Genomic DNA, 24,350 nt, shown 5'->3' on the forward strand with positions numbered 1-24,350 from the left:
AAGTCCAGTTGGAAGTCACTCCTCCTGGGACAAAAGTGATGGAGCATCCAGAGGCAGTAAGCCACTGCTTGGATGGCAGAGATGGTGTCAGATCCTAGAGTCACTCCTATTTGGCCTTTCAAAAGTTAATCAAAGCTGGGTAGTCCTAGAAGAATAGTTCATAAGCATGCCTTTCCAATGCCCATGTCTGTCTACTGGGCAGGAACTTGCCAGTCATCTGTGATAGTGGTTAGTAAGGGGAAGTTTGTCAAATGAGAGGATAGATTAAAATCTCAACCCCCCGCATTTACTCAAAGCTCTGACTGGCAGTAAGAATTTTAAGCTGATACATCTGTTTAGGAAAGAAAGCTTGTAGACCTGAGATTGTGTCCTTATCTGTTAAAGACCTGCAAAGGTAATGTAGGCATTTTTTTAGGTCATCAGAGATCAGTTCCCCAGCAGTTGTTTTTGGGAAGCTGAGGGCAGGCTTTGGTTACTACTTTGGGCCCTATTGGCCCATGCCTTATCTCTATATCATCCCCTAGACGTGCAAGCCATTGAAATGGACACAATGGAGCCATGATTGGCTCCCAAGGTACCAAAAAGAAAAAGGGGGAAATGAGGTGCCAGACTTTGAAGTCAGGCCCCACCACGTGAACCCCATTTTAGAATCGAACCCTGAGCCGATCAGATTTGTACCTGTGTTCTAATCTTGCTTGCACAGCTGATTGTTGTAACCTTGTTCTTTGCCTTTATAAGCCCTGTGTAATCACAGCTTGGGGCTCCCTCCTAACCTCCGCTGTGTCGGTGGGTAGGACGAGGTCCGAGTTGGCAGCTCGTTAAATAAAGCCTTGCCTTACCTTGCTTTTGCATTTCGGAGTGTCTGAATCTCGGTGGTCTTCTAGGGGGTGGTCTTGCGACTTGGCACAACAGGTGTAAAACTATGTTTATCTGTACCTGCATCTGCAGGGCTAAGGGACTTGTGTGATGTCATCTAAATGTTATTCCTAACTTGCAATCGCATTTGTTATGAGCTTTTATCCCCCCCCCCCGCCCGAGCCCTATAGCAAGTCCACCAAGAGATCTGGCCCAAGCTCAAGGCCCTTTATGAGACTGGACCTCCTCCTGAGCCACACCTGATACCAACTGAGTAAAGTGCCACCGACAACTTATGGTATTGCGGGCACAATACCAATCTATCCCTACCAATTCTCAGTAGAATCAAACTAATAAGCAAGGAGAACCACAATTTGTTCTCAAGTTACGTGTCAGAAGGGGGGAATGAAGAGTTAAAGTAAACCTCGTTTTCAGGCAGCCCCCATTTTGTTGTCTGTTTAAACTATGAGTAACCCAGGCCACCAATTAACCCAGCTAGGAGGACAAACTTATTAGGGCCCTGCCCGTCAGGAAACTCCTTAACTCTGCCTAGGAATGCTTAACTCTAACCGCCCTGGAATGCCTTGAGCCCTGAGCCACTCAGATTTGTACCCATATCCTAATCTTGCTTGAACACCTGAGTGCTGTAACTTTGGTTTTAGCCTTTATAAGCTCTGTGAAATCTCAGCTCAGGGCCTTCCTCCTAACCTCCGCTATGTCGGTGGGTAGGATGAGGCCCGAGTTGCAGGTCGCCTGAATAAAGCCTTGCTTTTGCATTTCGGAACGTCTGGCTCTTGTTGGTCTTCTTGGTGGTCTTCTCACGACTTGGGCATAACACTACTACCACTTGTTCAGCTTTTGTCTTTGCCCCTCCACTTCTGTTCCCTTCCTTGTACTCTATTAAAAAAAATCAGATAATTGAACAAGACAAAAAAGGAAGCAAAAATAACAACAAAGGGAAACACCTCTTTTTTCCAGTACTAAGGCTTTAACTCACACCTTTGACTCTCTATTAGCTTTTCTGCTCAAAGGTAGTGCTCTACCACTTGAGCTACATTGCTACTTTCTGGCTTTTGGGTGACTAAAGATTCTCACAGACTTTTCTGTCTGGGCTGGCTTCAAATGTCAATCTTCAGTTCTCAGCATCCTGAGTATTTAGCTAGGATTGTAAGAGTGAGCTTAGCCAAGACTTTTGGTTTTTTGTTTCCTGCCTTTTGTTTGCTGATCCTAGGGCTTGAGCTCCCAGGCTAAGCACTGTCCTTCAGCTTCTCTACTCAAGGCTAGCTCTCTACCACTTGAACCGTAACTTCAATTCTGGCTTTTTTGGGGGAGCTTAGTTGGAGATATGAGTCTTAATGAACTTTCCTGCCTGGGCTTGCTTTGAACTGTGATTCTCAAATCTCAGCCTCCTGAGTAGCTAGGACTGCAGGTATGAGCCACTGATGCCCAGCAAAAGTTTTAGAGCAAGTATTTGGCCAACATGTTAGTATGTGTGCTTCATTGGGGGGTTGAGGGGTTGGGAGGGTTAGTTGACATATTAGTCTTACTAATTATGAGGCAGTACATCTTAGCCAGAGTACCTCCAAACTAGTTCATTTATTAAGCATTAATTAATGCTATAATTATATTTCCCATAAAGGATTATTATTAGAGTACTATATGATAAAGGATGCTAAGTTTGTCAAGAGAGTAGGCTGTCTTAATTTGGAATCAATATAGGCTTCCTGAAGGAAGTGATAGCTAACAGGATCATTAGAGGATGACTAGGAGTTGGCCAGGTAAAGAAAGGAATAATCCTGTACTGGATGCCCATGACTCAGACCTGTAATCCTAGCTACTCAGGGGGCTGAGATCTGAGACATGCAGTTGGAATCCACTTAGTAAAGTCTTAACTCTTATCTCCAATCAACCACACAAACATGCATTCAGTAAATAGAGCTGTGGCTTAAGTGGTAGAGAGCTAGCCTTGAACATAAAAGCTCAGGGACAGCACCCAGGCACTGAGTTCAAGCCCCAGGACTAGAAAACACACACAAAGCACTAAAGTGCCATAGTGGCAGAACTTAGAATGCAAGTAGCCTACAGGAACACCCAGGAGAGAGGCCAAGATGATGGGTGGGACCTTAATGCCAGGTTAAGGTGTGGAGACTTTATCTCAAATGAGATAATTGCTTCTGCTGGGTCTATCATGATTAGATTTTAGGTTTAGAAAGATTACTCCTAAAACTCCCTTGAACATTTGAAAGGAGGAAAATGAGATGGTCACATTTTTTGCTCTTAATAAAAATCACTCCTGTGTAGGGCATTTATAAGTAGCTTGGGTGGGTACCACTGAAAGGTTTTAAATTTGTGAGAGGAGAAGTGAGTATGTCAAAAGAACCACTCTCAGAAACAACTTCACGAGCATCATTAGCTAACCAACCAAGAAGCCAGTGGAAACAGGATGGAGCCCAGAGGCAAGACCACCACCACATTTTCCATGCGCTTCATGTGCCAGAACTGCGGGCAGCCCCTGAGACTCCGGGAGCCCCCTGAGACTCCAGAAGCAGCCCAGAAGGGTGGCAGTTTGTCCACGGAATCCAGCGATGGTGGAGAGCTCCAGGCCAGCACCTCCAGAAGCTCCCCTGCTGGCGTCGATGGGGAAGTCAGGACAAGTCCTATGCAGTTCACGCTGCTCGGGAATTCTGTCTCCATAAGAACTCTCAGCAGCATCCAGAAGACCATTGTGGACATGTCCGCCATCCTCTCAGGCAGGAAAATTGTGAAGGACCCTCTCTGTGAGGAGTGCACTGACCATCTTTTAGAGCAACTGGACACTCAGCTCTCTCAGGCGGAGCTGGATTGTCAGGCCTACAGACATGTCCTGAAGACTGAGGTGATGGCTGAGGAGGAGAGGAAGGCTCTGGACACCCGGCTGCAGGCAGAGCTGCGGGACCTGGAGCTGGTGGAGGCGAGGCTGACTGAAGACCTGGAGGACAGAGAGGAGGCCTGGGCACAAGCCGCAGCCGATCTCAGGGAGTCCCAGGCAGAGACTGCAGAGCTGCACCAGCGCAACGCGCAGTACCGGAAGGAATACTGCGCGCTGGAGTGGCAACGGCTCGAACTGACAGACCAGCTCATCAGTGTGGAAAACCAGCTGAGGCATGCCCAGGGCCAGCTGCACAAGCTGAGCACAAACAACATCTTCGACCTCACCTTCAAGATCTGGGTGGAGGGCCCCATGGGCGTCATCAATAACTTCAGATTGGGCTACCTCCCCCAGGTCCCCGTGAGCTGGACAGAGATCAATGCTGCTTTGGGACAGACAGCCTTGCTGCTCCTCGCCCTCGCCAATACCATTGGACTCAAGTTTCAGAGATACCAACTCGTTGCCGGTGGAAACCACTCCTATCTGAAGTCGTTGACAGATGACTCTGTCTGGCTGCCGTTGTTCTCTGATGGGAAGCAGAATGTTTTCTTGGAAAACAAATTTGACCGTGCAATGATGGCTTTCCTGGATTGCATGCAACAGTTCAAGGAAGAGGCCGAGAAGAGGAAGGAGGGCTTCTACCTGCCCTACAGCATGTACCCCGAGCTAGGCACCATAGAGGATGCCAGCGGCAGTGGGGAGTGGTACTCCATCCGGACTCACCTCAACACCGTGGAAGAGTGGACAAAGGCCCTCAAGTTCTTGCTTGTCAATTTAAAGTGGAGCCTTTCTTGGGCCTCAGAAAGGTATAGTCAAAAATAGCTTTGTTGTTTTCTGAAATACTGTGAAATGGTCAGATTGTAAAATTAAAGAGCAGAGGATGCTTGTGATTCAAAAGAATTTGTATCAACTAGTAATTTAAAAATATTTCTGAGAGCCCTTGGATTTGAAATCAAGCTCCAGAGGCACTCAAGAAAGGAATTTCCAGTGGAGCTGTGGCTCAAGTGGTAGAACACCAGCTTTGAGCAGAAAATAAAACCAAAAGACATTGTTCCTCTGTCTTCCTTGTGCTTCCTCTCCCCTTCAACTCCCCTAGAGGGGAAGAACTGAGGTTGGAGAGGAGAGGAGAGGGGTGAGCAGGGAGAAAAGCAGAAGTCCAGAATGTTTTGATGAGAATAAAACATTGAGTAGCTCCGGTTAGTTGTGAGACTGAGGGACAGCCAAGGGAGAAGATTCAGACTGAGTTTGCTATTTGCTTTTTATGGTAATGTACAATGTAAGCCCTCTTCAATAAGACACTTTCAATAAATGTATTCTATGATTTCAAGCAACAAGTGTGTCTTATTGGGTTGCATCTTTTAGATTAACTTTGAGGTGAGGAAAAGGATTAGCTAAACACTGATGGATGACATTGATAGATCAATTAAGGAAGGAGTCAGGAGGTTGTCCGTTGCTTGCAAAAGGATGAAGACTGAAAAGGGGCCAGTTAGAGGAATTCAAAATTTCATTTTAAAATCTATTTTCCTTTTGAGGCAGTTCACTGTATTGCTCAGGCTAGTCTAAAACTCCTGGACTCATAGGATCCTCTCATTTCAGCCATCCAAGGAACAGGGACTATAAATAACATGCAAAGGAATTCTTTTTTTCTTTGTGCTGGTACTGGGCTTGACCTGAAATCTTGGGTGCTATTTCTTATCTTTTTTTTTTTTTTTTTTGGCCAGTCCTGGGGCTTGGACTCAGGGCCTGAGCACTGTCCCTGGCTTCTTTTTGCTCAAGGCTAGCACTCTGCCACTTGAGCCACAGTGCCACTTCTGGACATTTTCTGTATATGTGGTGCTGGGGTATCGAACCCAGGGCCTCATGAATATGAGGCAGGCACTCTCTAGCCACTAGGCCATATCCCCAGCCCATATTCCTTATCTTTTTTGATCAACGCTGGTGCTATACCACTTGAGCCACAATTATATTTCTGGCTTATTGATCATTAATCAGAGATAATATGTGTATCTGCCTACACTGGCACTGAACTTGGTCTTTAGACATCCCAGAGGACCATGCGGAGATAGTTAGAGATAGTCCTGGATAAGAGAAGGTTTATAAGGAGGTTTATTAGTGAGGCCAATTAGTGGGAGCAATTTGGTGTGTGCACCTTATCTAGGTGGTAGCTTATATAACTCTGCCGCTAGAGGGGAAGTAGGTTGGTCTGAGTGGTGAGTGGGAGCGGCCAATTATAGCTCTAGGGCGAGAGTTCTGGTATGGGTGGAGCTAGGGGCTAGTGGGAGAGGCTGAGGACCTGAGGTGGGGGAAATACTAACAGAATTACAGGCATGAAAACAAATTATTTCAGCCATATTCACCCTCTGAATGCAAACTATAAAACTCTTGAACAATAATTTTGTAGGCTAGTTTGTACCTAGAAGACTCATTGTTATTTATTATTATTTTTCTTTTTTTTTTTTTTGGCCAGTCCTGGGCCTTGGACTCAGGGCCTGAGCACCATCGCTGGCTTCTTCCTGCTCAAGGCTAGCACTCTGCCACCTGAGCCACAGCGCCCCTTCTGGCCGTTTTCCATATATGTGGTGCTGGGGAATCGAACCAAGAGCTTCATGTGTAGGAGGCAAGCACTCTTGCCACTAGGCCATATTCCCAGCCCCTGTTTTCATTTTTTGTTGGTCCTAAGGGCTTGAACTCAGGGCCTGGGCAGTGTCCCTGACAGGGCTAGTGCTCTACCACTTGAACAGTGCCACTTCTGGCATTTTCTAAGTAGTTTATTGGAGATCAGCTTCTAGCTAACTTTCCTGCCCAGGCTGGCTTCACACTGAAATCTTCAGATCTCAGCTTCCTAAGTAGCTAGGATTACAGGTGGGAGCTACCAGTGTCTGGCTAAGATTCCTCAGTGTGTAAGTATAAATAGAATCATTGCTGTGGAAAACTGAAAAATAGTGATTATTGTTATCATAGGACTTGGCAATTATAGTAGCATGGTGACTTTATATTTAATGACAGTGAATTATTAGTAAACATTAGCCTGAAAAGCATGAAATTTGACAACTTTCATTGAAAAGGAAAAGGCTGTGGAGCATGGTGGGATACATCCATAATCCCATCACTAGAAGAAACTGAAGTAGGTAGATCTCAAGTTCCTGACCAACCTAGATTAAATATACAGACCTTACCTCTGTAAAGACAAGGGAGAGAGAGGCCTGGGTCCACAGCTCAAAGATAGAACAAGGTCTTTTCATGCAGAGGTTCCAGGGTTCAGTTACCAGAATTAAAGAAAGGAGGTAGGCTTCAAGCAGAAGCTTAGCATGCTCTAAATACTCACTGTTGTGGCCAAATGCAGATACCCCAAAGACCACTGAGACAAAGACCAATGCCCTCAGGCTAACGTGCTCACCAGACTCAGCTGAAACACCAGGACCTTGAGAAAGGGGATTGCACACTTTTTTTTTTTCCCCATTCCTGGGCCTTGGACTAAGGGCCTGAGCACTGTCCCTGGCTTCTTTTTGCTCAAGGGTAGGCCTCTGCCACTTGAGCCACAGTGCTACTTCTGGCTTTGTTCTATATATGTGGTGCTGGGGAATCGAACCTGAGGCTTCATGTATACGAGGCAAGCACTCTTGCCACTAGGTCATATCCCCAGCCCAGATTGCACACTTTTTATACAGGTGAGCAAATAACTTTAGGGGCTTCCCATGTTGGCAGCTATCCTATTGGTTGACCTTCAGCAATGCCTGATACATTGGTTAGGGGCCATCTGCACATTTCAAAACAGCAACGGTTTATTCTTGGCTAGGTCAGCTTGCCCCCTAGCTGTTGTTTGGTTGGCTTCTGGATGGGTACATAGTTGTGGTTTTTCCCAGTTGACTGCGCTCTTATCTTCTCAGAGTCAGCTCTAACTCTAACATGGCACTCTGCTGCTTGAGCCACAGCGCCACTTCTGGCTGTTTTCTATATATGTGGTGCTGGGGAATCGAGCCCAGGGCTTCATGTATATGAGTCAAGCACTCTTGCCACTAGGCCATATTCTCAGACCCTCGTTTCTATTTTTGATTGTTATTATGAAGAGAGGGGTTGCAATTACATAATTTAGATAGAATGCATTTCTTTTTGGAAGTGTCACACCTTCAGTTTCTCTCCCAGTTTTTCCTTCCCATCCCCACCCACAAATTGTATGGTTCATTTTCGACAGTGTCTAGTGAGTAGCACTGCAGCCTTTGTTCACCTTTTGTTCCGCCATTTCTTTTCTTTCTTTCTTTCTTTCTTTTTTTTTTTTTGCCAGTCCTGGGCCTTGGACTCAGGGCCTGAGCACTGTCCCTGGCTTCTTTTTGCTCAAGGCTAGCACTTGGCCACTTGAGCCACAGCACCACTTCTGGCTGTTTTCTGTATACGTGGTGCTGGGGAATCGAACCTAGGGCTTCATGTATTCAAGGCAAGCACTCTTGACACTAGGCCATATCCCCAGCCCAATTGTTCTGCCATTTATGTACCCCCTTTGTCCTCCCAAAGACAAATAAAAGACAAGACAAAAATAAAATAAACAGCAATAACAACAAAAAAAGCCATTTGTTTCCATTTCCTGGAGTTCATTTTGATATAATTTTGTTTTTATTTTTTCCCCAGTCCTGGGACTTGAATTCAGGGCCTGGGCACTGTCCCTGAGCTTCTTTATGCTCCAGGCTAGCATTCTACCACTTGAGCCACTGTGCCAGTTCCAGTTTTTCAGTAGTTTATTGGAGATAAGAGTCTCATGGACTTTCCTGCCCAATCTGACTTTGGTCCATGGTCCTCAGATCTCAGCCTCCTGAGGGAGCTAGGGTTATAGGTGTGATCCACTGGCACTCAGCTTAAATATTATTTTACATGATGAGATGTACATTGGCATTGAACCTTTGTGTTCCTTTCCTAAGAATATCCTCCTTTGCTCTCACTATGTGTGAAAGCTTAGAGTCTTGTTCAATTTATCATGTTCTGGTGTGTTTTAGATTGTTTTAGCATACGAGTGAAAAAATGTGCTACTGGTCTCTGAGCTTGGCTTACCTCAATATGATTTGTTCTAGGTCCATCCATTCATCCATTTCTCTTCAAAAACATACTATTCTATTTTTTTTTTTTTTTGCCAGTCCTGGGGCTTGACTTCAGGGCCTGAGTACTGTCCCTGGCTGCTTCTTCTTCTTTTTTTTTTCTCAAGGCTAGCACTCTATCACTTGAGCCACAGTGCCACTTCTGGCTTTTTTATATATGTGGTACCAAGGAATTAAACCCAGGGCTTCATGTATGGCAGGCAAGTACTCTACCACTAGGCCATATTCCCAGATATGTGTATATGTGCCACATTTTTGTTTTTTCCACAACTTGACTATTGTGAACAGTGCTGAAGTTTCATTTTCTTTGATGTTGAGGATTGAAGCCAGGACTTCAAGTATGCTAGGCAAGCATTCTACCACTAAATTACATTGTCAGTCAAAAAATACATGTTTACAAAAATGGTTTCCAATCAAGATTAGGAGAAAGGCAAAATACCAGCTACTGGTATTTTTTCCACACGTGTGCTGATAGTCCTGACAATGCATAGCCAAAAACATGAGCAACTTTGCTAAATGATGAAAGTAGCCCACTGGACACAACAAAATGAGGAATGTGCATAGACACAGAACACACAGAATAAGAAGAAAAGCCATTTCTTGTTTTTTCTTTTTGCTAGTCCTTGGGCTTGAACTCAGGGACTGAGCACTGTTCCTGAGCTTCTTATGCCTAAGGCTAGCACTCTACCACTTGAGCCATAGCACCACAACCCACGATTGGCATTTTCTGTTTGTGGTACTGAGGAATTGAACCCAGGGCTTTATGTGTGCTAGGCAAGCATTCTATGACTACGCTATGTTCCCAGTCCAGGAAAGACATTTCTGAAGCAAGGGGTTGCTCTCTAGACAAGTCCTTGCAGGGAACCATGCTATTATATAAGACATCATTTTGTACTTGAGAAATGATGTGAGGGGTATCTAAGTGGATTAGGTTCTCCTCTCCTAGAAACCTGCTGCAAAACTCTCACATCTCCCTCTTTGCTATTTTTTCTGTTCTCTTTTGCCAGTCCTGGGGCTTGAACTCAGGGCCTGGGCACTGTCCCTGAGCTGCTTTTGTTCAAGGCTAGCACCCTACCACTTGAGCCACAGCACCACTTCTGTCTTTTTTCTATATATGTGGTGCTGAGGAATCAAACCCAGGGCTTCATGCATGTGAGGCAAGCACTCTACCACTAAGCCACATTCCCAGCCCAACTCTGTTATTTTTCTCAGCAAGACACCTACCCTCAGAAAGGTTAGCTGATTTTCCCAGATCACACCATTAGCAAGAAAGGGAAGGAAGATTAAATTTCAGATGTTATAAGATAATATTATGTTGCAGTTTATCCTGTTATTTCATCTTGGAAAGGGAGGACAATTGTCTCCCAAGATGTCTTTCAGAGGTGAGAAGCAGAAACTCACAGGCATTCAGGTGAGTCCCTTCAGAGCTGGTTGCTTACAAGGAAGCCCATAGCTCGCTCTGCTTTCAGAGACTTTACTTCTAAATACACATGTCATCCAGGAGCCCTTGGGCTGGGGTGAGAGGGTATGTACTTCTCCCTCAGTGCTAGCAGTGTATGCCAGTTTCCTAGCAGTTACTTAGCACTAGGTACCTTGGAATTAACACAGTGTACCTGAAGGGGAGACAGTATATTACTCTTGCTGGGTAAACCAACAGGCACAAAATGCAGATGGTTGGTTCAATGATCAGGGATAGATATTGGCTTATTGAATGGGAGCATCCCTGAAAAATGAAGCGGCCTAACTGTCCACCCCCACTTTTGTGCTGGTTCTGAGGCTTGGACTCAGGGCCTGAGCACTGTCCCTGAGCTTTTTTTGCTCAAATGAATGCTCTACCACTTGAACCACAGTGCTACTTCCATCTTTTTTGGTTCTTAATTAGAGAAAAAAAAATTCTTGCAGACTTTCCTGCCCAAGGTGGTTTTGAACTGTAATCCTCAGAGCTCAGCCTCAAGTAGTTAGGATTCCAGGCATGAGCTTCTAGCACCCAACCCCTTTCTCTCTCTTAAATAATGAGGATGTAGCCTCAGGTGCATCATAACAAGTTACAGGTATAGTGGACATTAAGGAGCAAGCATGCCTTGCTCTGTGGCCCAGCCTCTTGCAAATCTACCATCTACTTAAATCTCCCTAGCTGCTATGCAGGTCTGATGAACAGAAAGGACATATATTTCACAAACCATTTGTCCAGGTGTACTTAGGTGAGATCCAACTGGATTGTCCAATTTCTTTTTTTTTTTTTTTTTGGCCAGTCCTGGGGCTTGGACTCAGGGCCTGAGCACTGTCCCTGGCTTCTTTTTGCTCAAGGCTAGCACTCTGCCACTTGAGCCACAGCGCCACTTCTGGACATTTTCTGTATATGTGGTGCTGGGGAATCGAACCCAGGGCCTCATGTATATGAGGCACTCTTGCCACTAGGCCATATCCCCAGCCCCAAAATGTAGGGTTTTTTTTTTTTTTTTTTTTTTTTTTTTTGCCAGTTCTGGGGCTTGGACTCAGGGCCTGAGCACTGTCCCTGGCTTCTTTTTGCTCAAGGCTAGTACTCTGCCACTTGAGCCACAGCGCCACTTCTGGCCATTTTCTGTATATGTGATGCTGGGGAATCGAACCCAGGGCCTCATGTATATGAGGCAAGCACTCTTGCCACTAGGCCATATCCCCAGCCCCTGGATTGTCCAATTTCTAAGCACAAACCCAGACCACACAAAGCCATTCCAGGCCTGGCCCTCCCACCCATTCACCTATTCCCCAATAATCCTGGATAAATAAGATATGTTTTTCACTGTGTGTTAATATCTGATTGGTAATGAGCCTCTGAAGCTTAATTGAAGCCTAAGTACCAAATGAAGCCAAGTATCAAACATGACTTTCCTAAACCACATCTCCATGAATCTCAGCCCTGGAAAACTACCTACTCCTAACAATGCTGAAAAGAAAGGTGTATGGAAATAGCACTGGGTGGCACAAGCAGAAATAAATTCCAGAAGCATCATTCGGTCAAGCTGTGGCACCTATTCCTAACTACCTGCTCATACTTTCTCTGTGTCTGTCTGTCTGTCTGTCTCTGTCTTTCTGTCTGTCTTTGTCTGTCTGTCTGTCTGTCTGTCTCTCTCTCTCTCCATCTCTCTCTCTCCCCCTCTCCCCTTAGGATATAGGGAATGCCATCCACAGCCAGCAGCCTTCCTCTCAGGGTGTGACAGAGATGAGTAGGTCATAAAATAAATAACATGGAAAACAAAAGCAGCAATATTTGTGGAAAGCACGATCACTTGGACAGGGGAGTGGGTCCTTTCATAAAAGCTTTTCTGAGGGGTCAGAGTATCTGGTATGCTTTGTGACCACCCCATTCTCCTGGCCAGTGATCTTTGGGCTGGACGTAAAGAGTGTTTTATTTGGGTCCACAGTTTCAGAGGCTTCAGCCCACAGTTGGTTGCCTTCATTGCCTGTGCTCTGTGGTGAGATGGGTATGCATGGTGAATCCAGCTGCTTACCTTGGACACTGGGAATCAAAAGGGAAAAGAAGGGGCTTAGGTCCCAACATTCCCTTCAAAAGTGTTGTGCCAAGTCGCAAGACCACCCCCAAGAAGACCACCGAGATTCAGACACTCCGAAATGCAAAAGCAAGGCAAGGCTTTATTTAACGAGCTGCCAACTTGGGCCTCGTCCTACCCACCGACACAGCGGAGGTTAGGAGGAAGCCCCGAGCTGTGATTACACAGGGCTTATAAAGGCAAAGAACAAGGTTACAACCATCAGCTGTGCAAGCAAGATTAGAACACAGGTACAAATCTGATTGGCTCAGGGTTCGATTCTAAAATGGGGTTCACGTGGTGGGGCCTGACTTCAAAGTCTGGCACCTCATTTCCCCCTTTTTCTTTTTGGTACCTTGGGAGCCAATCATGGCTCCATTGTGTCCATTTCAATGGCTTGCATGTCTAGGGGATGATATAGAGGTAAGGCATGGGTCAGTAGGGCCAAAAGTAGTATCCGAAAATAACTCTGGTCCCTCGGTTTTAAAGGGGGGCTGATGGGTGAAGATCATCCATCTTCTGTAACTTCTTCAGGCTGACTCAGGAGTGTTGACCTCACCCAGCCAGGAACCTATAACCCTAGTCTACTTTACCAAGGGACTGCAGGATTCACCTCACTTTGGAGTGAGCTGCCAAAATAACATTAACACCAGCCAGGGTAGTAAGGAAAGAAGGCAAAAAGAAAATTATAACAATATTCAGTCTAACTTTCTTTTCTTGAGGCGAAGGCGAAGCGGCCCAGCTGGGTGCTTGGAGACCTCCCATGTTCCATCACGGTAGTTGTCATCCAGGGCAAAGGGGTCAGCTGGCCTGGCGTGGAAGCAATGAACCCAAGTGGCGATGCCGTCCAGGGTCCCCTCCACCGTGGTTAATCTGTTGATTGGGGGCATTGGCAAGCTGACAGGCCTTTAACAGATCTCAATAAGGACAACACAATCTCAGGTCTACAAGCTTTCTTTCCTAAACAGATGTATCAACTTAAAATTCTTACTGCCAGTCAGGGCTTTGAGTAAATGCGGGGGGTGAGATTTTAATCTATCCTCTCATTTAACAAACTTACCCTTACCAACCACTATCACATATGACTGGCAAATTCCTGCCCAGTAGACAGACATGGGCACTGGAAAGGCATGCTCATGAACTATTCTTCTAGGACTTCCCGGCTTTAACTTTTGAAAGGCCAACAGTAGTGACTCTAGGATCTGACACCATCTCTGCCATCCAAGCAGTGGCTTACTGCCTCTGGATACTCCATCACTTTTGTCCCAGGAGGAGTGACTTTCGACTTGGACTCAGGGCCTGAGTGCTGTCCCTCAGCTCTCCAGCTCAAGACTAGCACCGTACCACTTTTGAGCTCCACACTACTCCGTTCCCAGCACTCTGCTGGCTGATTAGAGACAAGTCTCTCACAGGGACCTTTCTTTGCCCGGGCTGGCTTCGAACAGCAGATTCAGATCAATGAGTCTTATAAGGGGCCACTTTACTCCAATTATAAGCAACAAGGTGGTCCACACAGAAGTAGTTTTTAAGCATGCTCTCTTACCTGGAACTTAATTAAGGGTCAGTATTAGATCTTGACAAACTTGTAGGAATCACCTGTGCTTCTCTGTGGGCCTGCTGGAAACTGTTACAAAAAACCTACAAAGAAGCTAGAATGGCAATTAAACATTTTGGTAGCCATAATTCTCCTTTTCTCACTTTGCAATAATTATTTAGGACAATTTTACTTCCAAATTTTCTTATCTAGAAATGTATTCTTGATTTCCAAAGCCTTTTTAACACTAATACAACACTTTAGCTTTTATCTGCATTGGAAAAACTGAAGCTCACAGGCAATCTGAAACCAGGTGCCGCCCTTTGCTTACGGGCTGCTTGTTTCAAAAGAGCCTTTTTTTTTTTCTTCAGTCCCAGTTACTGCATGGCATGAAGACCTTTGAATTTAAACTTAGTTTTGCATCATACTGCAGTCTTGAACATGTTCACACTCACACATGCACACACACATTTTCAAAAGATCTTAAAGCACGCTGAATAAGCATCGGCCATACATTTTAAGACAAAAACCTTTAACAAATGATTTTAGCATTCTCCAGCCTCATTTTCCAGGGCTTGATAGTTTTAGTAAAACATTTTTAGTCTTAGTAAAACATTTTAGCGCACCAAACAATTTTCTGCTTAAGAAGGCTGGGTGGGGGTCCCCCTAGAGTTCTTTCTGTGGACACTCACACTCTGATTGTGAACCATCGCCTGTACATCTTTCCAATGAGCTATGCAGGTTTGACACAAGAGAGACTGTTAGACTTACAAACAACACAGAGATGACAACGCAGCATGGTGAGGTCACTCCCTGCCACCTGTGGGTGGCTTGGGCTGGCCCTACATCCACCCCGTCGGCGGCTCGTTTAGGAGGCCCTCCTGGTCAGTTCCGGCCAAAAACCAAACTGACTCGCGCCCTACAAGTATAAGCAAAAGCAAAACAGACAAACAGACAAAGACAAATTACAGGACACGACAAATGAACAGCGCTGTTTTCTTACCTTCGGAGTCTGGGATCTCGGGGTCTCTGGGGCTATCCCGGACAAAACCCCAAATGTTGTGCCAAGTCGCAAGACCACCCCCAAGAAGACCACCGAGATTCAGACACTCTGAAATGCAAAAGCAAGGCAAGGCTTTATTTAACGAGCTGCCAACTCGGGCCTCATCCTACCCACCGACACAGCGGAGGTTAGGAGGAAGCCCCGAGCTGTGATTACACAGGGCTTATAAAGGCAAAGAACAAGGTTACAACCATCAGCTGTGCAAGCAAGATTAGAACACAGGTACAAATCTGATTGGCTCAGGGTTCGATTCTAAAATGGGGTTCACGTGGTGGGGCCTGACTTCAAAGTCTGGCACCTCAAAGTACGTCCCAGTGACCTAATTCCCCACACCACCTGCTTCTAGTAGTATCACCAGACTTCAACATGGCAGCTTTTGATGGATACTAAGAGCCCAGCTATGACCAAAACCAACTCTACTCACGATCTTCATGAGTCATGGGAGTGGGAAACACGCATCTTAGAGACGACCTGTCCCACAGACAAAACACATAACACTAGATGGCTGACATCACTTTGATTCCCATTAATTCAGTCACCCCACTGAGCCCCACCTCTTTCTCCTCAGACTCCCAAACCCTGCTGTTGTAGGAGGTTTGGAATCCAGGAAGTAGAGACCAAGTAGGTGAGATAAAGGTAACAAAAGTGGGAGGGCGGGCTGGGAATGTGGATTGGCAGTAGAGTGCTTGCCTGGCATGCATGAAGCCCTGGGTTCAATTCCTCAGCACCCCATATATAGAAAAAGCCAGAAGTGGCTCTGTGGCTCAAGTGGTAGAGTTCTAGCCTTGGGAAAAAAGAGGCCAGGGACAATGCTCAGGCTTGAAGTTCAAGCCCCAGCACTGGCAAAAAAAAAAAAAAAAAAAAAAAAAAAAAAAAAATGTAGGAGGGAGACTTGGAATGGGGATCCTGAGGACTCATTCCTTTCTTCTTCAGTGGAATAAATGTGAACACAGTGAAGCCTTCCTTAAAATAACAACCAGTTCCCTTGAATCTAGCAAGCATGACTGGGAAAGAGGCTAGGATCGTCACTTCTGCTTACTAGAGAGCTTACATCATTTACATGTACCACAGGAGTTCACTAGCAAAATGGGGACATTCTAACTGAGTACTGCCAGGACTGAGAAAATGACCTAGTCATAACTCAATATAAAAATAGGTGTGCTCGTACACTATGCAAATGTGTTGGGGAACTGGAAAGCCACCTAGTATCCAGACTCTCACAATTGTATGTGCCTTGGAAAGGTAGTAATTAGCCTCACACTGCTCATGCACTGAGAAATACTAACTTCCTCTCTTCCCACCCTTCCTGAGCTGATATGTCAGCTAGAGCTTACTCTTTCCACTGACCCCAATCCTGCAATGCTGCCATCTAGGGCTGACGCAGTAAGAGGTACTTCAGTAGCTTTTTTGCTGAGGGCCATGACTCCTTACACTCTGTACAAGAATTAACTAAAGACAAGATAAGAGCTAGTCATCCCAGAGTCTATATGGTATTAAGTCCTTAGCCCTGAGTCCATTCCTACTCAATTACCTTGGGAACTCCAGGACCTAAAGGATTTGCTGATAAGCATCTAATGACAAAAGAAAAATTGCTTCTCTTGTTAGTGGTCCCTTATCATCTTCTGATAAAAGGTGAAGCTGACTAAGGCAGAGAACCACCAAAAGCTCAGTGGAGACACCAGGCTACAGTGACTAGTTCAGATGCCCTCAAGGGATGATTCTATAACAACTTCTCCAACTTGGAAAGTGGAGGAGAAAGACTGAGGTGATGGTCAACTAGGTCACAGCTTTGGCTAATCACTGTGCAAACCTCTTTTCCCACCTGTTAGTATTTCCCCTACCTCAGGTCCTCGGCTCCTCCCACTGGCCCCCAGGTCCACCCATACCTGAACTCCCTGCCCTAGAGCTATAATGGGCCACTCCCATTCACCACTTAGACCTACCTATTTCCCCTCTAGCCCAAGAGTTATGTGAACGACCACCTGGATTAAGGTGAGGATGCCAAATTGCTCTCTCTCCCTTGGGAAATATGGCCCCACTAGTAAGCCTTCTTCTCCTGTTCATGACTATCTCCTCATGGTCCCCTGGGATGGCTGGGACAGATTCTTTCACCACACCTGAGTTCCTTGTCCATTTAAACCCATAGCTCAGGTCTGAACCCTAAGACTGATGTTCTGCCTCCCATGACATGCCTTTTGTGCCCTTCACCAAGTCTTTTTTTTTTTTTTTTTTTTGCCAGTCCTGGGCCTTGAACTTAGGGCCTGAGCACTGTCCCTGGCTTCTTTTTGCTCAAGGCTAGCACTCTGCCACTTGAACCACAGCACCACTTCTGGCTGTTTTCTGTATATGTGGTGCTGGGGAATCAAACCCAGGGCCTCATGTATACAAGGCAAGCACTCTTGCCACTAGACCATATCCCCAGCCCCCGTCACCAAGTCTTTTTTTATGTGGTACATAGGTGCAAATGGCCAGGCCAGTCCTGACCTGTGCAACCCATGGAGTTTGCACCTGGGATCTAAAATGTCTTATTTCAACACTAAGGTACAGTTGGTGGAGAGCTGATGGTAATATATACAGCACCTCTTTCCAGCCTGTATCTAGATCACCTGTCTCCTTCAACACTTGGAATTGTACATATCCTTTTTCTGAAAACCCATCTTTTGGATTCTAGGCTACAATAGCCTTCAGATTCTTCTCCTCATTCCCCTGCCTTCCTTACTAGACCCAGCTACCCCTCCTTCCTTCAGCAAAGCTATTTATCCTTCAGGCCACTAAGATAAACTATATTCAAAGTTGTGCATTTGTTATAAGTCTTTACCATAGTTTTTTTTCTTCTGGTATGGATGCAGTGGTTCATACTTGTGATCTCATAATTTGAGACTGTAAGGGATAACCTGAGAACATGAGTGACTAAATATAAGTTTTCGTGTTAAAATTATAACAGCTTCTCAACCCTGGTGATGACTCCATGCTAGAGGGCTGCACCCCCACTCATGAGATTAGTTTCTTGTAGTTTGATATTTAAAAATATAGGGAGCCCTTGTACCTCTGTACCTAGGTAGCAACCATGGTAACAGATGGTAAAAAATGATCATAGTCATAGACTATAGAAATAACCATAATAGTATTAGTAATGCCATGGTAACTGTTGAGTTGGCTTACTTATGATTGAGTACTGGATTGTTTTATTTATTTATTTTTTATTTTTATTTTTTGCCAGTCCTGGGCCTTGAACTCAGGGTCTGAGCACTGTCCCTGGCTTCCTTTTTGCTCAAGGCTAGCACTCTGCCACTTGAGCCACAGTGCCACTTCTGGCACTGTGAAGAATCAAACCTAGGGCTTCATGTATACAAAGCAAGCACTCTTGCCACTAGGCCATATTCCCAGCCCCTGAGTACTGGATTGTTTTAACCCACTCATGCTTGCTTAGTAGTAATGGGAAACATGGAAGCAATTGTTAAAATAAAGTTGGTACTAGGTCAGCCTGACTGCAGAATTCTGCTTCTGTAAATGGCTTGCTTAACCCATTTGTGACTTGCTCTACCCCCTGCATTAATACCCTGCATCAGTGATACGTGACCACCTGCTGTCAGTTCCTGATACCAAGGCCAGTTCCGGTTATCAAAGCCAAAATAGGTAACTGAAGAAATAGGACAAGACTTGCTTGATAAATGCCATCCAATGAAATATCTGCCAAATTGGAAATACCCTGCCCATGTTGTAATTCCAATAAGAACCCTGTCTATCTGAGGGTCAAGGCTCTCAATCCAGATCTGCTGTGTTGGGTCTGTGACGGTTGAGAGTCCAGGCTCAAGCTTGCGATAAAGACTCTCATGCATTTGCATCGGAATTGGCTCCTTGGTGGTTTTTGGGGACATGAAATCTGACTAGCTGGGGCAAAATGTGAGACCTCAATCCCCCATCTCAGCAAAGAAGCTAAGCATGATGATACAGAGTTGTAATTGTAGCTACATAGAAGGCTTCGCTAGAAATATTTCAGACCAATGTTGACCTGGGCCTAAAGCAAAAGACCCTATATCAGAAGTGGTAGAATATTTGCCTGGCAAGCACCAGGCCCTAAATTCCAATTCCTGTATCATCAAAAACACAACAACAACAAAACACAGTTTTTCATCTTTTGCTTCTTTTTTTTTTTTTGGCCAGTCCTGGGGCTTGGACTCAGGGCCTGAGCACTGTCCCTGGCTTCTGCTTGCTCAAGGCTAGCACTCTGCCACTTGAGCCACAGCGCCGCTTCTGGCCGTTTTCTGTATATGTGGTGCTGGGGAATTGAACCCAGGGCCTCATGTATACGAGGCAAGCACTCTTGCCACTAGGCCATATCCCCAGCCCCAGTTTTTCATCTTTTGAAGAGTGAATAGGAACATTCCTACATTGCTATCTGCTACACAGTCTAGGAGTATGCTCTGCCTTGAAGAGGGCCCTAGGGCTGGGAATGTACACTTCTTAATCAGCACAAGGCTCTGGAGTGTTGCTTTACCGCACACACACACACACACACACACACACACACACACACACACACAGAGAGAGAGAGAGAGAGAGAGAGAGAGAGAGAGAGAGAGAGAGAGAGAGAGAGAGAGAGTACTGATCTTTCCAAGACCATTGCTACCCCAGGCCCTTGCTGTGTACAGGTTTGAGCCCCAGTGCCCTTTCCTCTGCTGGCATTTCTCTTCTGCTTGGTCCTTGTTTTGCTGTCTCTGCCCTCTTGGGATGACTTTAACCATTCCAGAGGCATATCTTTAGGCAATAAAGGTTCTCTAATGTGACTAGAACTAGGCTGGCTGTTAGGAAATGGGGTGCTTGGGCCAAGGGAGCCATGAGAACAGACGGGTTTTGTCTCCTTTGGCTGTGACATTCATCCTTCCTGGCTGGTGCTCCTACAGAAATGGGGAAGCAACCTGGGGAAGCTGGGAGAATCTGAACTGAAATCTGTCCCTCTAAAATCAAGGGCCACTGCGGTGCCCATTGAACAGAGGAGCCAAGGTCATCTTGAGAGCAGAGCACTGTCCCTAAAAACTACCTTGCTCTCTCTAAAAACTGCCTTGCTCTCTTGATTCGCCAGGGCTGGTAAAAAAGACAGAGAAGGGCTGGGAATGTGGTTTAGTGGTAGAGTGCTAGCCCTGCGTGTGCGTAGCCCTGGGCTGGATTCCATAGTGCCACATAAACAAAAGAAAAAGAAAAAAGCTGAGAGCATCCACACCCGGAGTTCAAGCCCCAGGACTGGTAAACAACAACAACAAAAGAAAGAGAAGATGCAACACTAAGGGGATTCCAGCTGCTGCAGAGAGGTGCCTCCACCCCATTATCCTCAGTTTAGACACAGCTGTCAAGATGCAAAGAGAGCACCCCAGCTCTGGGAAGAATGTAGATTCTCAAACTTTATTTTCTCCAGCTTTGTTTCTGCTTTCACTCTCACCCCTTTAAAATGCAAATTGAGCCTTAGTGGTAGGGCAGGAGAGAGCTGTGGGACAGAGAGATAATTGGTCATGAATGACTTTCATTTGCTTTTTGCAAAGCACTGACAGCCCCTAGCAATAAAGGCACTATTGCCCTTTGCTTATGCTCTCCCTCTCCTCTCTCTCCTCTCTCATCTCTTCTCTCATCCCTCTCCTCTCTCCTCTCCCTCCCTCCCTCCCTCCCTCCCTCCCTCCCTCCCCCTTCTCTCTGGTGATCCTGGGCTTAAATTTAGGGTCTGGTTACTATGGTTAGGGTTTTTCACTCCAGGCTCTCCCAGCTTTGCCTCCACAGCCAACTTTTTGGTGGTTAATTGGAGATATGCATGTCAGGACTGTAATGTGGAGGTCAGATCTGGCCAGTGCCATCTTTGGCTGTTGAGGGGTATTAGATTGACTCCATCTCAGTTAAAGAGAGCAGAAGCTGACTCCCTCAGAGGCAGGCTCTCCCCTGCCTCTGAGCCTCAGGGTTGGGAGTGTGCCCTGTCTACTCAGAATCCAGAGAAGTTCCCCTTCACTATGATAAATTGTGTAAACTGCTTGAGGCGTGGAAGGTTCAAGGAACGTTCAAGGTTAAACCTGTGCCCTCCCAAGAGTAGGCGTATCCACCTGCATCATGTGAGCCCCACCAAATCTATGCGCCTAACTAGAATGATAGGTTGGTTCAAACAGATACTATGAGACAGACTGTAACTCCATTGGCCACCTGCATGTGACCTGGCATGCTCATAACCTCATTGGCCACCTGTGTGTGGCAGGTTTGACTATGTAATGTTTGTCTATATAACCAGGCCTGGAAGGCCGTATGTGGTCGCAGTTTCAGCTCCTGAGTCTGGGCTGTGACCCTGGCCGGTCAGTTCGCTTTTTTTTTTTTGGCCAGTCCTGGGCCTTGGACTCAGGGCCTGAGCACTGTCCCTGGCTTCTTCCCGCTCAAGGCTAGCACTCCGCCACTTGAGACACAGCGCCGCTTCTGGCCGTTTTTCTGTATATGTGGTGCTGGGGAATCGAACCTAGGGCCTCGTGTATCCGAGGCAGGCACTCTTGCCACTAGGCTATCTCCCCAGCCCCTCAGTTCGCTTTTTACTACCTCAATAAATCCATCCTTTTATCATCTTTTTGCTGGAGACTGAGTGGTAGACTCTTGAAGGAACCAGGAATCCCCTTGATTGATATGGTGCTGTTGGGACAGGGAAATTAAAAGCATTACAGAGGGTTGTTCTGAGGAAACCATAATGTATGTACTCCTGACATACCTTTGTGCAATCTCTTGGTGCAATTAATATACTCTAAAAGAATGAATGAATGACAAGGAAGGTAGAGACATGACTCAGTTGGTAGAATGCTAGCTAATGGACAAAAGTGGCCATAGAAAAGTTTGATTCCTGGTCTTGGACCAAGAAAAAAGAAAAAGAAGGATGAATGACAGGAATGTAAAACAGTGTCTGATGGGGGGGGTGTAGCAGTGAAAGAGGGCAGGGCTAATAGGGGAGGCGGGTGAATAATGACTCTTATTGTGGGGATCGTCTTTGTATGAAAATAAAACAAGGAAGCCTGTTGAAATTCTTTTTAAATAGGGATGAAGGGATAAGGGAGAGTGATAAGAGGGGGCAAAGTTGGGCTGGGAATATGGCCTAGTGGTAAAATACTTGCCTTGTATACATGAAGCCCTGGGTTTGATTCCTCAGCATCACATACATAGAAAAAGCCACAAGTGGCACTGTGGCTCAAGTGGTAGAGTGCTAGCCTTGAGCAAAAAGAAGCCAGGGACAGTGCTCAGGCCCTGAGTTCAAGCCCCAGGACTTGCGAAAAACAAAACAAAACAAAAAAAGTGGAAGCGAAGTTGATTGGGAAACAATCTATGCATATGTGGAAATGTGGTCAACTTATCTTAGACAAATGATGTATGCTAACAAAAACATTTAATATTATAGAATATTTTTTAACTAGTAGATAAATTTAAACAAGGGTTCAACAAATAATTTATTCCTATTCCTTGCTAAGTTTTGAGAGTTGTTCATAGGTTGTTCTTGGCCTTATTCACTCCTTTCTTGGCTTCTTGGTAGTAAATCTTTTTGTTTGATTTTGGTTTTTTATGCCTTTAAACTCTAATTTTAGTAGATAAATTCTTGATGTGCACTATATATAGTATGTATTTTATAAAATATTCTGGATTAAGCAGACTTGCTTGTAAATTATCTATTGTTTTTGTGTATACCTAGTTGATCTGATAAAGAGCTTAGCATCTTACTAAAAAGCCTAAAACAGCAGAGAGAAAGCAGATATTGTGAAACCTTTTTGTGAATTTAAAAAGTGCAAAGTTAATATTTAGTTAAGATTTAATAGTAATAACAAAAGCAAGCATGTAGAATAATGTAGCCTGGTATATTTACACAGAATATTAGTGACCTGACTAGAGGATTCAAAGCATATATACTGTATGCATGCCTGAAATCCCTTGGTGAAGTTAATAAACCCTAAAATGATGCACATATCTAAAAGATGTGTGGCTTAAGGGGTAGGACACTAGTTGCGTGAGCAAGCAAACTAGGCAAGTACAAGGCTCTGAGTTCACATTTTATATGCCTACAAAGCAAAAAAATAGAAACAAACTAGCAAATGAAAAAAAAAAACGAATATATTTCTGAAGCTCAGCACAGTGGTGGGTTCACATTTGGCTGAGATTCAGAGGATCATGGTGTGATGGCACAAAAGAAGGAAGCTGGGGCCGAAGTCTGTGCGACTCCAATTTCAAAGTAATTAGCAAAAACCTAGACTGGAGGCACGAGCAAAAAAAGCAGAGTAAGGGTGAAGTCCTATGTTCAAGCACTAGTACCAGCCAAAAAAAAAAAAAAAAAGGAAAGAAAAGAAAAGAAAAAAAGAAACAACAAGAACCATGAAGGAAAGATGGCAACTGAAATTCTATAAAATAGCTGTAGTCTCATGATTGCAAGAAGAACAGAAAGTTAAAGGTCAAATCCTGAAACACACATAAAACCTGCCTAAAAACAGGCAAATCAGAAATTGTGTTAAAGATAAAGTCAAAGACAACTTGAAAATTTTCCAACAGAGATGGTGAATTTACAAAATATATTGAAAATTCATCAAGATGTCTCCATTACTGGTGATTAGCGCTGACAGGAGATAGGGCCACTTTTGGTGAACATAGGTAGTACCTTGTCTGAGGGACTGCACTGTGTCCTGGGTTATGGTCTGATGTAGTTTACATGTTTTTTTTTTTTTTTTTTTTTTGTGAACCATGCCTCCTGGCCGATAACTTACTTCAGACATTTTATGTAGGCAGAGTGGGTTTTTGTTTTTTGCCAGTCCTGAGTCTTGAACTCAGGGCCTGGGCACTGTCCCTGAGTTTCTTTTGCTCAGGGCTAGCACTGTACAAATTGAGCTACAGTGCCACTTCTGGCTTTTTCTGCTTATGTGATACTGAGGAATCGAATCCAGAGCTTCATGCATGCTAGGCTAGTGCTCTACCACTAAGGCACATTCCCAGCCCTAAGCATGGTGTTTGATGACTTAAAATCTTTTTCACATGCTATCTCAATAGATAGTCTGTGAGGTTGTCATTTTACCGTTTTGCAGTTCAGGGAGCATCTCAGAGAATATGAACAATATGATGTTTCCTTGATTGATGAATGATTGATTGCTTGTTTTATTTAGTGGCTGGGATTTGAACTCAGCATTGAAGACTTGCTAGGCAAGGGCTCTATCACCCAATGCTATTGCTTTTACTTAGTTTTTCAGATAAAGTCTTGTACTGACGCTGCCTAGGTTGTCTTTGAACCATGATCCTCCTACTTATTGTTGGGGCCACATGTGTGGCCTGAAGATATACTATTTAGAACATTAGAAGCCCAAAAACTTTCTCTGCTGTCCATAATCACAGGTCA

At 45.0% G+C, this 24,350-nt stretch overlaps 1 protein-coding gene across 1 annotated transcript; it reads left to right on the forward strand.

The window, feature by feature from the left end:
- Positions 1–3,298: 3,298 nt before the first annotated feature.
- Positions 3,299–4,585, forward strand: Becn2 (beclin 2). The gene has a single exon (XM_048357742.1). It carries the CDS (start codon positions 3,299–3,301, stop codon positions 4,583–4,585), a length of 1,287 nt encoding a protein of 428 aa, XP_048213699.1.
- Positions 4,586–24,350: the final 19,765 nt, after the last annotated feature.

Source organism: Perognathus longimembris, chromosome 11 (genome assembly GCF_023159225.1).
Source record: "Perognathus longimembris pacificus isolate PPM17 chromosome 11, ASM2315922v1, whole genome shotgun sequence".
NCBI lineage: Eukaryota > Metazoa > Chordata > Mammalia > Rodentia > Heteromyidae > Perognathus > Perognathus longimembris.

What these genes read in the sequence shown, in the direction of transcription:
- Becn2 (XM_048357742.1), top strand. Translation starts at nt 3,299, where the DNA reads ATGGAGCCCAGAGGCAAGACCACCACCACATTTTCCATGCGCTTCATG.